This window comes from Miniopterus natalensis, chromosome 1 (genome assembly GCF_054644295.1).
Source record: "Miniopterus natalensis isolate mMinNat1 chromosome 1, mMinNat1.hap1, whole genome shotgun sequence".
In the NCBI taxonomy this organism is placed as follows: domain Eukaryota; kingdom Metazoa; phylum Chordata; class Mammalia; order Chiroptera; family Miniopteridae; genus Miniopterus; species Miniopterus natalensis.
Genome location: NC_142081.1, coordinates 37,828,307 through 37,842,662, shown reverse-complemented (window position 1 = coordinate 37,842,662; position 14,356 = coordinate 37,828,307). Strand labels below are relative to the sequence as shown.

Genomic DNA, 14,356 nt, shown 5'->3' with positions numbered 1-14,356 from the left:
AATGTTTTATTGGTGCATAAAATACCTAAAATGGATATCAACCAATGATAGTACTAGTAGTGGATTTTCTTTTTACTTCATGAACATCAGAAAACTTCTTTTATTCCATTTTCTCATACATTTTTGCAAATGTTACTTGAATCAGTTACACAAAAAAAGCAATACTTTCAAGAGAAAATACCTAATAATATTAGTAACTTCAGATTGTTAGTGCAGAATATCTAATATTTACCACTTCTATCTGTTGATTATTAACTAATTATGTTATTTTCATAGAAAAATAAATAGGAGAATGTGTGGTTGTGATACTTTTTAGAGATGGCAGAGGATTTAACATGTTCTCTTTCAAAGATAAGCAAAGAAAATATTTACCCTCATTTCTGGTTCAATCCGTAAACAATAAGGTTGATTCTGATACTGCTGAATTTCTCCAGTAATTTCAGCCACTTTCCTCCTTTTACTGAAATTAATTAAATCTTTCCCTTTCTTTTTTAAAAAATCATTATTTCCTTCTTCAGTCTTCAGAATATTTGTTAAATATATTCCTAGTAAAAAAATTTTTGAAGAAAAATTATAAAATTGGTTATTTAGCCATTTGGGAAAACAATCTACTTTGAAAAGTTGAAAGATATACTACAACCCAGCAATTCTACTCCTAAAATGTTGATAAGTCTCTGATAGACTTAATAATTAACTCTACATTCAGAATGTAACATGAAAACAATTTAAAATAAAAAGAATATTAGGCCTAGCCAGTGTGGCTCAGTGGTTGAGCATCAACGCATGCACAAAGAAGTCATTGCTTTGATTCCCAGTCAGGGCACATGCCCAGGTTGAAGGGTTGATCCCCAGTAGGGGGAGTGCAGGAGGCAGCCAATCAATGACATCGATGCTTTTATCTCTCTCTTTCCCTCTCCCTTCTTCTCTCTCTAAAATCAATAAAAACATTTAAAAAAAAAAAAAAGAATATTGGGGTTTTGGAAAAGCTTAATTTGCCATTTCTTAGACTAATAGCCTAAAATAAAAAGGATTTGTTCACAAAGTCAAAATTGTAAGTTTTAAATCTATTCTAACCATTTTAATATTTGGTTGTAAATATCTAATGCTAATGATCTTAAATGATTACTGATCAAATCAATAAATTAATTTTAAGCCAATTCTGATTAATAAGACTACAGATTTATAAACTAGTTCTATTTCGCAAAGTCCATAATTTAGATAGAAAAAGAATTATTTCTCACTCTAGGACAGTAAGAAAGTTTTTAGTTCCTTTTTTATGGATAATTACTGATTTATTTAAATCAGTAGCTCTCAACTGGAGGCAATTTTGTCCCCCAGGGGATATCTGAAAATGTCTGGAGACATTTTTGGTTATCACAACAGGGTGTGTTTCTGTACACGCATGCATGCTATGGTATGAATACTCAAAACTCCTATGTTGAAATCCTAATGCCCAATGTGATGGTATTAGGAGGTGGGGCCTTTGGGAGGCATTTAAGTCATGAGGGTGGAGCCCTCATGATGAGATATGTGTTTTTATAGAAGAGACCCCAAGGAGCTCCTTACAACAGCTCTATGAGGTAATTATCATAATCATTTTATAGATAAGGAAACAGAGAATTTAAGTTTTACTTACTAATATAATAGAGACAGCTAATAAAAGTAGATGCTCTCAGATATAAAATAAGAACAATCTGCCTCTAAAAGATGGTCTTTTTTGTATATAATACACTCTCCCCCAAAATATAAGTCCATATTTACTAACTTACCAAAAAAAGGCACACAAGGTGGATTGATTGACTTAAGTTTTACTAGGTATTTTTTAAAGTGATCTTGACTTAATTCCACAGCTTCATCCAAAATTCTCCTTTTTCTTTCCTGCAAGGCCTTTCAAAATATATAGAGTAAATTTGTTTTTACAATTCAATCATATTTTATGAATGCACAGCTTTTAATTTTATACAATTTTGCAAATATTTGAAGAAACAATTTTTTAATAAAAAGTAGTATTCCTTTCTGCACTCATCTGAAATGATTTCTCTTCTGATATTTATAAATATAAAACTTATTCTTTGACTATCTACCAAAGATGATTAAAGTAATTTGCATACTTATATTTGAAATCCTTTGTCATTATTTGCTACTATCAATCAATGTGCTGTTGAAAATACCCATTTGGAACTTCATTACATTTTTGGTAAGCATATTTAATTAAATGGAAGTCACAAGTACCATATGCTTTTATAAACCCAAGGCTTACTAGTGTATATTGATGTATTTTCTAATATCTTGATATCACTGCATTTAAGGGAATAAGATGGATTTACAACAAAAGATCGGTGGTAGAAGGAATCTCTTTACATTAATTTTATCTCCCCCCCAAAATAATGAACTATTTAAGCCTAAAACTTACCTCAAAGGTATGATCTAGTCTGTATACTGACACTGAATTTACTGCACTGACTATCTCCAATACACCATTGAAATTATTCAAATCTTGAAAAACTTGCAGAATTTCTATAATTCTACTTAGCACTGCCACCCGTTCCTCAAAATTTTCTGCTTCCACAATGCACCTAACAAAAAAAGAAAAAGAAAAAATTCATGGTGTAGAAAGCAATTTCCTTACCTCATATAGAAAAGAAGAAATATATTTTCAGCAAGGATTTTGGCTTATATATGGCTTAATATTATTATTAAGAATGAGACAGTAAATAAAAACTTACTTTTCAAACCAGAGCGTAAGATTTGTAGTATGGCGAATCATTTTTAATAAATTCGGAGAATTTATTTCTTTGTCTTCTTTGGTCCACACACTCCCTACAAGTTCAGAAGGTTGAACTTTCCTGTGGAACCAAAAATCAATGCAACTTAACCTACAAAGGATTATTATCAAAATCATTTAAAGGTCTAATACTTAATAAGAAAAACACAATTACCCCAAAAGATAAATGGACAAACATAAGAAGAAGTAATTCACAGAGGAATAGATCTGACTAGCCACAAATATAAAAAATACTCTCTTGCCTGGCCAGTGTGGCTCAGTGGCATCCACCCGTGAAAAAAGAGGTCACTGGTCCGATTTCCAGTCAGGGCACATGCCAGGGTTGGGGGCTTAATCCCCAGTGGGGCAGCCAATCAATGATGTTTCTCTCTCATTGATGTTTCTATCTCTCTATCCTTCTCCCTTCCTCTCTCTCTAAAATCAATAAAAACATTAAAAAAAAAAAAAAGGCTTGTGTTTTAAAAAAACCCAACTTTCTCTTACTCAGGGAAAAGAACATTAAAACACAATGAAATCCCATTTTATTCCTGTTAGGCTAACAAAGGTCTGATATCAAATGGGTAAAAGTGTGAAAAAACAAGAAATTTCCAACACTGATGTGCAAGTAAAAACTGATACAACTACTTTGTAAAGCAATTTGTCAAAATCTCATAATACTGAAGATATACATACTAGATCACTCAGCAATTCTATACCTAGGTATAGACTCTAGATAAAACAGGTTATAAAAAAAATTTATAGGAATGTTCAGTGAAGCATTGTTGTGAGAGTGAAAAGTCCCAAACAACCTAGAGGCTCATCATTCAAGAGACTGGATAAATTATGGAGAATTCATACAATGGAATATCACACAGCAATTAAAATAAGCAAACTAGAGCTATATTTATCAACTTGAACAAGTGCCAGTAACAATTTAAGTAAAAAACAAATTGCAGAATGATACACAAATATAAACAGCTTCAAAATGTGCAAAACAAAGCTCTATATTGTTAATGAATGTTTATATGTATATAAATTATAAAGATATACACAGAAATAGTAAACACCAAATACAAGATAGTGGCATTACTTGGGAGAAACAAGAGGAACAGGATTGGGAAGAAATACACAAAGGATTTCAACTTTACTCATAATGCTTTTGTTGTTCATGAGCCCTTATTATATTGCTTTCTACATTTTTTGGAATACCTGAAATATTTAATGAAAAAGTAATATAAAAGAGCTGATTAAATAATTATACACAGTGAGTCAGGATTACATAATCTAAAAAAAATGACCAGGGCCCAGCTGGCATAGCTCAGTAGTTGAGCATCAATTTAAGATCCAGGAAATCAAGGTTTGCTTCCCCATCAGGGCACATGCCAGGGTTTCGGGCTTGATCCCTAGCAAGGGGCGTGCAGGAGGCAGCCGATCAATGACTCTCTCTCATCATTGATGTTTCTATCTCTTCTTTCCTTTCCCTTCGAAATCAATAAAAATATGTAGTTTTAAAAAACTGACCAGGGCTCTGGCTGGTAAGGCTCAGTTGGTTGAGCGCTGTCCCATGCACCAAGAGGTTACTGGTTTGATTCCCCATTCGGGCACACAACTGGGTTGTGGGCTCATGCAGTAGGGGGTGTGCAGGAAGCAACCAATCAATGTTTCTCTCTCTCCCTCTCCCTTTCTCTCTCTCTTTAAAATTAATAAAAACATATTTTTTAAAAATTGACCAGGGCATTGCTATCAATGTCCTACAGATTAGGCTTTAACTTTTAAAAAATGTATACTTAAACAGTAAATTTGAGTACAAATGGGTACTTGCTAAGTTTTTAAAATAAGTTTTCTTAAAGCGGTTCTATTATTTCACCACAAATTTAGTTTAGTGTCAAAGTTTTATGTATGTTACCCATCTTCCATAATACATGTATCACTTAACAAAGGGATTCCTATGTTCTGAAATCAAGTCCACATAGAGCTAAGTATTTTTGTTCTTTCTGATGTCCATTCATGTAACAGTCACTATGAAGAAAAACTTGATTCAGAACTATTTGCTTTGTTATCTCAAGTAACAAGTCCTTTCATTCCTACCTATCACAAATCCTACAATATAAACAAAAACCCACCTGAACTCCAAATTACTGAAAGTATAACATAACACTCTGAACCAGATGTTGACAACCTCCAACATGTATGCTAGGATAAACCAGAGGCTCAATTCTAAAGGTGAAGTTTTATGTTTAAAACTAATGAAGAATAAACCAGGATAAACCAGAGGCTCAATTCTAAAGGTGAAGTTTTATGTTTAACGCTAATGAAGAATGTGCTTTCCTACATTCCCCATTAGCACTAAACTTTATATGTTCTTACTTTTCTGTGTAATCCCTGTTAAAAACACACACAAAAACTGGCTGCTAACCAGAACAATTTCTCTTTATATATATGTATATTTTTAATCCTCACCTGAGGACATGCTTGGAGAGAGGAAGGGAGGGAGGAAAGGAGGGAAGAAGAGAGAGAAAAACATTTATCCATAAGTGCCACGACTGGGGGTGGAACCCACAACCTAGGTATGTGCCCTGACCAGGAATGGAACTGGTAACCTTTTGGTGCACAGGAGGACACTCAACCAACAGAGCCACTCCAGCATGGCCAGGATAACTTATTATTATTTTTTAAAATATATTTTTATTGATTTCAGAGAGAGGAAAGGAGAGGAAGAGAGACAGAAACATCAATGATGAGAGACTCATTGATCGGCTGCCTAGCCCACAACCTGGGCATGTGCCCTGACTGGGAATCAAACCCTGATCACCTGGATCCTAGGTCAATGCTCAACCTCTGAGCCATGCCCGACTGGGCCACGATAACTTATTAAAGGTATTTATTTTAATAGGGGTTCCTGAATGCAGAAAAGTTTTTGATGGGATAATAATGGTGGGTTTTTTTTGTTTTTTATGAGAGTGGTGGGGTGGAGATGGGGTATAATGTTACCTAAGAGGCTTACACTCTTCACAGGAGCATGGGTTTAAATCAGGGGTGGGGAATTTGGTCTGGCCCTGCCAAGGCAACCACAGGTGGGACTCGAAATTCAATAAATTTAGGAGCTTTTCCATACCTAGTTTTTAAGTTGATAATTTTGTATGGCCCTTGAATAATGTTATAAGTATCCAAATGGCCCTTGGCAGAAAAAAGGTTCCCCACCCCTGGTTTAAATGAAAGATGAAAGCTTAAATTAGGAGGGAGGACAGAAGGAGGCTATGCACTGGGAAAGGATAGTTTAAAAAAAGATGACAGAGGAAGAAGTCGATAAAGCAAGCTGAAGGAGAGAAGACTGCTTAGGAAGCAATGAGATGCTTGAATGAGTAATTTTGGAATAAGAACAATTTGGGGTGATAAAAGGATATAGCGCGATGGCAAGAACGCTTTATATATAAAGATAGGTGATGAGATACAGATTAAAACAGGCAAGCACATTTCTAGTGATCCTTATAAATGACACAAAATGGTTCAGAAGTTTTAAGTGTGGTTTGTCATCACACTACTTCAGAAATAACTTTTCTTTAAAGTTAATACTAACTTCAAAGAGATAAAGTTATTTTAGAATCCTTAAAAAAAGTTAAGAAATCTATTCCTCTAACAATTTTGTTATTCATTTGGCTAACAAACATAACCCAGTCTCAAGCTCCCAAGTATAATTTTGGTTATGTAGAATCTGAAACAAAAGAAAGGAAAAAGAAGAAAGTTTGTCTCACTCAATATTCTATCTACTTAGCGGCAAAGAGCCTAGCATCCATACTGACTGACTTAGCTTGAAACAACTCAATAAAGCAATCTGAAAAACGTATTAGGAGTAGGAGTCAGTGACTACCTTGAGAGTGGTTGCTATTCTATTGCATTAGTCTTCTCTCTGCCAGTGCTCTTGAGAAGAACTGCTAATACCAAATCTAGGCCTAAATAGCAATGTGTTTTAAGACTTTTACCTGTAGAACAGACTGTAGTTAAAAACTGTGCTATGAACTTTCCATCATACCCACAAGAATAGATGAGGTATTTTTAAGCACTCATGAATAATTTGCTAAATGCTCTGAAAACAAAGGTATGTTCAAGCTTCTTGAAAACAGAGCAGATTACTGTTAATGTCTACCTGTAGAGATCAGATTCCAAAAGTGTCAGCTGACGTGCAATTTCTATCGGATGAAGTGTCATGAGATCAAATGTTTCAAACTGTCCCGGTCTGCTGATATGCCATTCAATTGGTGGAGGTGGACTTTCAAAGGTAATATTATGGCTTATTCCATTTGCCTGAGCTTGTTTCTTCCTCTTGATGATCTTAGCAATTGACTCTACCCATTTCTTCATGGCTTTCCCTAGAAAAAGACACAAAACAAAAATACCTTTTATTTGATAGATAACTGTAAATCTTTATATAATCTTTAACCTTTATCCAGTTTCAAGAATGATCAATTCAATGGCATCTTTTTGTTTCATCTAATCCCACTCATGCCTTCTCTTCTACTCGTTATTTAAAAACAAATCTAATATTTAAGTATGTATCTAAAGGTTAAAGATTTTAAAAAATAACAATACCACTATCACATATAAAAAATGACAATAACGTCTTAATATCATCAAATATTAGTGTTCAAATTTCTGATTGTCTCATAAATGTTTTCTTATAGTTGGTTTGTTTGAAATAGGATTTGAATGAGATCTGAGTCAATGTGTCTCAAGTGTTCTTTAATCTCTCATTTTGCTTCTAATTTATTTTTTGCTCTGTGGTTCTCCAAATCTGAATCTTGCCAATTCTGTCCCTGTGGTGTCACTGCCATGTTTCTCTATCCCTGCATTTTCTGTAAATCAGACAAACAGAGACTTTATCTGATTCAAGATCAAATTTTTGACATGAATACTTGCCAGAATATTTCTAACAGGAGGCACAGAATAACCAGTTACTTCTCTTTTGTGATGTTACTAGGAGTTGAGAAATGCTAATATTCTAATTCTATCACTCTTTCACTTATTAGTTATACTACTTGTATAAAAAGAAACTTCCACACACCAGCTATTTGGTTATCCTGAGGTACACGTATAGGAAAGGCCTTTAGACATTAATATAAACATTAACATAAGACTTACTTGCTTCATTCTAATATGTGTGTGTATTTTGGAAGCTTCTTAGATTACATATAATCTAGTGTCCCTATTAACAATATTATTTAAATTAATTTAGTACTATAAATAATTTTAAAGTACACATGAAAGAAATGTACTTAAATATCTCAAAATTGAAACAAAGGAATCATATTCTCTATTTTAAGTAAAATTCCCCTTAAAGAACAAGTAGATGAAACAAGCTACGCTTAGTTATAGTATGCTAAATTAATGCCTTATACTATCAGATAAAATACAAATGTTCTTGATTCAATAACATACATTTGATGACACATACATCTGTTTAAATGTTCATGGCCTACAGTTTCATTTCATGGGCTGTGTTCTGAAACTTCAGGTAGGAAACTCCTATCTTTCAGGTGCCAAAAACACTAAAAACTTTTCTGGGGGTAAGTAAACATTATTTAAAGAGCTGTTAACTATTCAAAACGAAATAATAAGATTAAGGAGAATAAAGAAACAGATAAAATTAAACAAATATTTAATTAGTTGAAGGAATGGCAACCTTGACATGAAATAAAAAGGCTTAAATTTATTAAAGAGGACTTTTGACCTGAAAAGACATATTCTTCTAAAATATTTGAAAAGGCAAGGTTCTAAGACTTAAGGTTGTTCTAAACATACACAAACTCCTTACAGTCTATAAAAATCATTCCAAATGTTATTTCAACTTTTTAAAAATAAAAACTAGTTTAGCTTCTTAAATTAAAAGTCACACAAATTAAAAAATAAACTCATGTGCAACATAAGATTCAATCAAACCTTTAAATAATATACCTCTTACACTTGAAATGAAGAATTCTAGTCTTTCAAGCAACTCCAAATCTCTTTCAAAGTCATAAAAATGGTGTTCAACCCAGTGCCGAAATACATTTAAAATCCTGATAAAATGGGGGGAAAAACACATTTTAGTGAAACCTAAGCATTCAATTATACATTTACTTCTCTAATGCCATGGTGATCGCTTTACATACAAAGGCCATTATAACACTTAAAGAGTCTGTAATTTGTATTTACTTAATATGTTAAGTGCTTCAACAATATGAAGATAGTATATCTCCAAACTGTTTATTAATTTAAAATAATACTTAAAAAAATTATAAGCATAAAAATTGTGGGTTTTGCACTTAATTACCAATTTATGTTCAGGAAAAGTACCTTTCTTTATTTATATGTACAAAATGCATTCTCTATACTATACAAAAACTATTTTTAAGTGCTTACATTAAAAATAATTTTTAATTATCTAAATTTTTATATAGTTTCCATATAAGATGGAAAATCAACTATGATACTGTATTTGGTTCTAAACTCAAGAATTATCATCAAATTTCTATGTAATTTACATGTATGTCCATGTAAATTTACATGTATTTTATTCTATGTAATTTACATGTATTTTATTTCAAAAGACAAAAATATTTCTGACAGCTATTTTGTTTTGTAGTACCACAAAAATACTACTTATAACCTCCCAAGTAGATATTTAATCAATCTATACAAATATAACATTCCACTCTCCACCAGAGACTTAGAGATACTGTAAATTAATTATATTAGCATTTTTCCTTCATTACTTCAATGGGTGACTATTTCTATTTTTTTATTCAATTTATTGGAGTGACATTGGTTAATAAAATTATATAGGCTTTACATATACAATTCTATAATACATCATCTGTTATTGTATTGTGTGTTCACCACCCCAAGTGGAGTCTCCTTCCATCACTACTTATCCCTCCTTTACTCTCTCCCACCCCCTTTCCCTCTGGTAATCACCACACTGTTGTCAGTTTATGAGGTTGGTTCTTCTTATTTGTTTGTCTTACTTAATCCCTTCCTTTTTCGCCCAACCCCCCACCCCCCTCCCCTCTGACAGTTGTCAGTCTGTTCTCTGTATATGAGTCTGTTTCTATTTTGTCTGTTAGTTTATTTTTGTTCATTAGATTCCATATATAAGTGAAATCAAATAGTATTTGTCTTTCTCTGATTGGCTTATTTCACTTAGCATAATATTCTCCAGGTCCATCCATGTTGAGGGGTGCTGACAGTAGGCCAGGAAGCATAACACATGTCAGATATCTGATGCAAATAACACATATTTTAATAATTAAAATTCTTCAGGGTATTTAAGAGTAGCTTCACAAAGAAAGAACTTAACTGCTATGACATTAACAACAATACCTATACCTGAATTAAGAGGTAAAAACTTTTGTGCTAACTATATATTGAAAATTGAAGGCACACTGAAAACATAATATACAAGCCAAACCTAAGTTGTACTGGTTGGACGTATTCCTTGCGAAATCTTTTAAGGTCTGCACTAATTGGTTGTTCGCCTTTTTCTGCTGCCAATTTATCTGCTTCAGTAGGTTCTGGCTCTGGAATTTCAAATCTAAGAAGAAAAGCAAAATGAGAGAAATTTTTCATTGTTTATACATAAATGAAAAGGATTTCAAATACAGCAGGAAAAATATTTTAACTAAGTAAACTTCTTTCCTACCATTTATGTGAAAAGTACAATTACTGATAAACTTTCGTTAAAGCATTACATACTATCAAAAATTGCCCTTCGGCTATACAGTACTAAGGTTTTATAGTCTTACTTTCATATAACAGAAAGTTTAATAACTAGCACTTATCAACATAGAAAAGATCAACAGGAAAAGATTTAAGGAGTATAACCTCTTTAAAGAATATAACAGAGATGGCTTATTTAATAATCTATCCTTAATATTTATTTTTTAAAATGCAAGTAGACATAATTTTCCTTAAATAAATGAATATAAATCCAAAGAGAAGGTCCAAACTGAATTTTAAACAGTATTTAAAGAACATACCTAAGTGGATAAAGTAAAAATCAAAGTTTAAAAAAAAACCTGCCCAACCATAGGAAATATAGCTAAATTCTATAGAAGTCTAACATATGTGCTTTGCTAATTTTGGACATGGAAATATAAGCGAGTAAAACCTTCACAGCTCATTACACTGACTCAGTCTGGTCAACTTTGTTTCACAGAACAACATAATGATAGAGGTCAAGGTAAATTTCTGATACTAAGTTTTTAAATGTGAAACAAAAATTATTTTACATTTTGACTTATAAAGCATTTTAAATGCCACTAATATACTCAGTGAAAGACAAAAAGTCAATTTAAAACTTACTTTTCAAAAGTAATCATAAAAAATGTTAATTTTTAGGTCTAATAATGATATATTATGTTTTTAATAAGAGTACTTATCTTTTAGGAATATAACTGAAAATATTTACAGATGAAATTATACTGTCTGGGATTTACTGCAAAATATAGCTGTCCCTTGGTATCCACAGGGGATTAGTTCCAGGACCCCAGCAGATACCAAAATCCACTGATGCTGGAGTCCCTTAGACAGCCCTCCATATCCTTGTATATGGAGATGAGTAAGGATAATGAACCTGTGGATATGGGGGCTGACTGTAATCCTGGGGTTAGGATGTTGAAGTGGCAGGAAAACATGACACAAGTTGATAATTACTGAAGTTGGATGATTGATAAATGGGGTTACTATATTTCCCTATTTACTCTTATATACATTTTGAAATATTCCGCAATAAAAAAGTCTTGACCGGCCTGTGTGGGTCAGTGGTTGAGTGTTGACCCATGAACCTGAAGGTCATGGTTCAGTTGTGGTCCAGGCACATGCCTGGGTTGTGGGCACAATCCCCAGGAGGGGCGTGCAGGAGGCACCTGATCAAAGATTCTCTCTCATCACTGATGTTTCTATCTCTCTCTCCCTCTCCCTTCCTCTCTGAAATCAATAAAAACATATTTAAAAAACAAGAAAAAAGTCTCTTTTAAGGAAGCATTGTTTTATTGTACAGAAAAAAAATTCATTAAGATAGTTTTTTACCCTCTCAAACTGGGTCTTTCTGATCACCACTATAAATATTGCCAAGTTCCAAAAGACCTCTGTTACAAACAGGGATTTCAGGTTAAGCACACTATTTAGAGTGAACAGAAATACTGCTAATTTTATGCCAAATAAATTATATTCAAAAACTACTTGAGCACATAGTAGGTATCCAGTACTTTACAAGATACAAAACAGTTAAGTTTTTACAAAATGTTAATATAAGTGAAATAAAAATTTTTCTTACCGTTCAATCAGTAAGCTTAGCAATTCCTGTGGTTTACAAAATGAACGATATGTAGTAAGAAAAGTACGAACAAAATTGGGATCTGAAAAGGTAGAGCATAAAACAGGTTGCATGTTCAATTTATTCAGCATATTTTGGAGGCCTTACTTCCTTTTTCTTTTTATTCTGGTTTCTCCCACTGTGGCTCTTCCTGCCAATCACAGTATTTCTTGATAAATGAGGATTGTTTTCAAATTCAAGATTCATGAATATACAATTTTTGTGAATATTTAACTATTAATGAAATTAACAGTATTATATTTTAAAGACATTTAATTAGTTATTTATTCCTTTTGATTCTGCAGTATTCTTTTCATATTTTAGAGGCAATCCATTTTTTTCCAGGCCTCAAGCCTTTTGAATATTCTTGAAAAGCTTTGAGCTCCTTGGCCCTAGATAATCACTTGTAATAAGTCTCACATACCTGCATACATATGATATGTTAATCTTTCAATTAACTTCACAACCGTTCCTCCTTTAATAATGGGGATTCCACTTCTACTTTGCAAGCTGTCTTCAAAAACAATGTTTTCCTCAGAGTCTTTTACCACAAAACGATACACTTCAGGACTTGGTAATCTCAGTGGTTGTTCATTTTCTTCTTTCAACAATACTGAATCTAGCATTCGATCTAGAGTACTACGATAATGAAGAGAAATAAGTGCTGCCATCCAATTATTTTTCTCTTCAGCCGACTTAGCAGCAAATATTATGCTGTTTTCATCTTTGGATACTAATTCAAAAGCATGTTTGTACTCACAAGTGTCTTCTTTATCACATATTTGTATTTTTCTCATGACAAACTTTTCTTTTAATCTGTATTCTGCACTACTGTAACCTGGAAGGCGTGACTGGCTATGATTGGGTTTGCAGCTAATCATTAAGCCATCAAAGAGAAAAATATGCCGTTCATGCTTAGCACCAATTCTTGTCAATGGACCTTCCATAATAAATTCATTACAACACTGTCCAATATCTTTGCCTTCCCATCCATCTATGTTTTTCTGAATTTCATTCATTTTTTTAATAGCCAGGTGTTTGCTTCTTAATTGACGATTGTAAAAAGGGCAAACAGGATCCCTAAAAAAAAAAATACCAAGACAAAGTTAGCTTATTCAATGACTAAGCAACCCTAATTGCTTAAGTGTAAACCTCTTCAAATCAAGTGACCAAAATATTAAGTGACCAAACACTAGATTTTGCACATAGCATTTACTTTCTTCTAACTCTCCCACTACATGCCTCAATTTCATTATTGTGAAAGAGAAGTACTAGAGGCTCTACAGTTCATTCCTATTCCCATAAGAATTAAAATTACAAATTTATTTCTTATATAAATTATACAAAAATTACTAAATATGTCTTTTAAAATTTTATTACATTATTACCTATACCTTAACAATATTACAATGCCAATTTAAAAGACTAGAAGGCCAAAATAAAAATGTAAAACAAAAGTATAATTTTCAAGAATGCAACTATCACTATAAGTAACACTTCTTGAGAAAACCAGGAATCAGATATAAGTGAAGTATGCAGAAGCAGTCATATTTTCAACAGTTTGGAATTACCCAGGTCGGCGTCGAGGTGAATACTGCTTGTAAATTCGGTCCAAACTACCTTGGAGATTCATGAGAGCAGTAATCGCTTGGTTCAAACATTCTCTGTCTTCTTGTTCTTCACTACATGCTTTCAATTGCTAGGAAAACCCACAAAGAAAGATTAAACTTGCCTTGTTCAGTTATTTCCCTTTCTCGTAATTAGAGGAAGCAGCAATATTATAACTCTAAGTGAATTCTAAATGTACCTAATAAAAAGCTATAATTTCATATAATTATGTATAAACCAGTCCTCCTCCTACATGTTTATACAATATAGATACAAAGTACTATTACCATAGCAATCAGGGAAAAAAAAGCAACTGTGATAACCACTTGGACATTTTCCAGATATATAAAAATAGTTTAAAATGTGCAAAACATGAAGCTTAAAAGTGATTTTTATTTGTTAATAATTATGAATAGAGAAAATAAGATAAACACACAAATTATTCTATATTCTTTAATAATTACATTCTTAAGTTTTAGAGATATTTAAAAGCTTGAGTATCTTTGTTATATAACATAATCAAGTTGCTAACTTTAGCACTTCAATCCATCATAAACTTTTCTGAAAACAGCACCCAAAAAGATTCAACTGATGTTTTTTACAACATAAAATTCAACCATTCTAGTAAATATCAA

At 32.5% G+C, this 14,356-nt stretch overlaps 1 protein-coding gene across 1 annotated transcript in view; it reads right to left on the bottom strand.

Annotated features, from left to right (window-relative positions):
- SOS2 (SOS Ras/Rho guanine nucleotide exchange factor 2) overlaps positions 1–14,356 on the bottom strand; it is a 77,809-nt gene that overhangs the window by 10,910 nt on the left and 52,543 nt on the right. Inside the window, exons 9-18 of the mRNA XM_016198088.2 lie at positions 13,685–13,812; positions 12,538–13,193; positions 12,075–12,156; positions 10,209–10,331; positions 8,714–8,817; positions 6,909–7,131; positions 2,727–2,846; positions 2,414–2,576; positions 1,770–1,887; positions 373–545 (exon numbers count right to left, since the gene is read on the bottom strand). Of these exons, the coding sequence (XP_016053574.2) occupies positions 373–545; positions 1,770–1,887; positions 2,414–2,576; positions 2,727–2,846; positions 6,909–7,131; positions 8,714–8,817; positions 10,209–10,331; positions 12,075–12,156; positions 12,538–13,193; positions 13,685–13,812 (1,890 nt within the window). The remainder of the gene's footprint in view (positions 1–372; positions 546–1,769; positions 1,888–2,413; positions 2,577–2,726; positions 2,847–6,908; positions 7,132–8,713; positions 8,818–10,208; positions 10,332–12,074; positions 12,157–12,537; positions 13,194–13,684; positions 13,813–14,356) is intronic.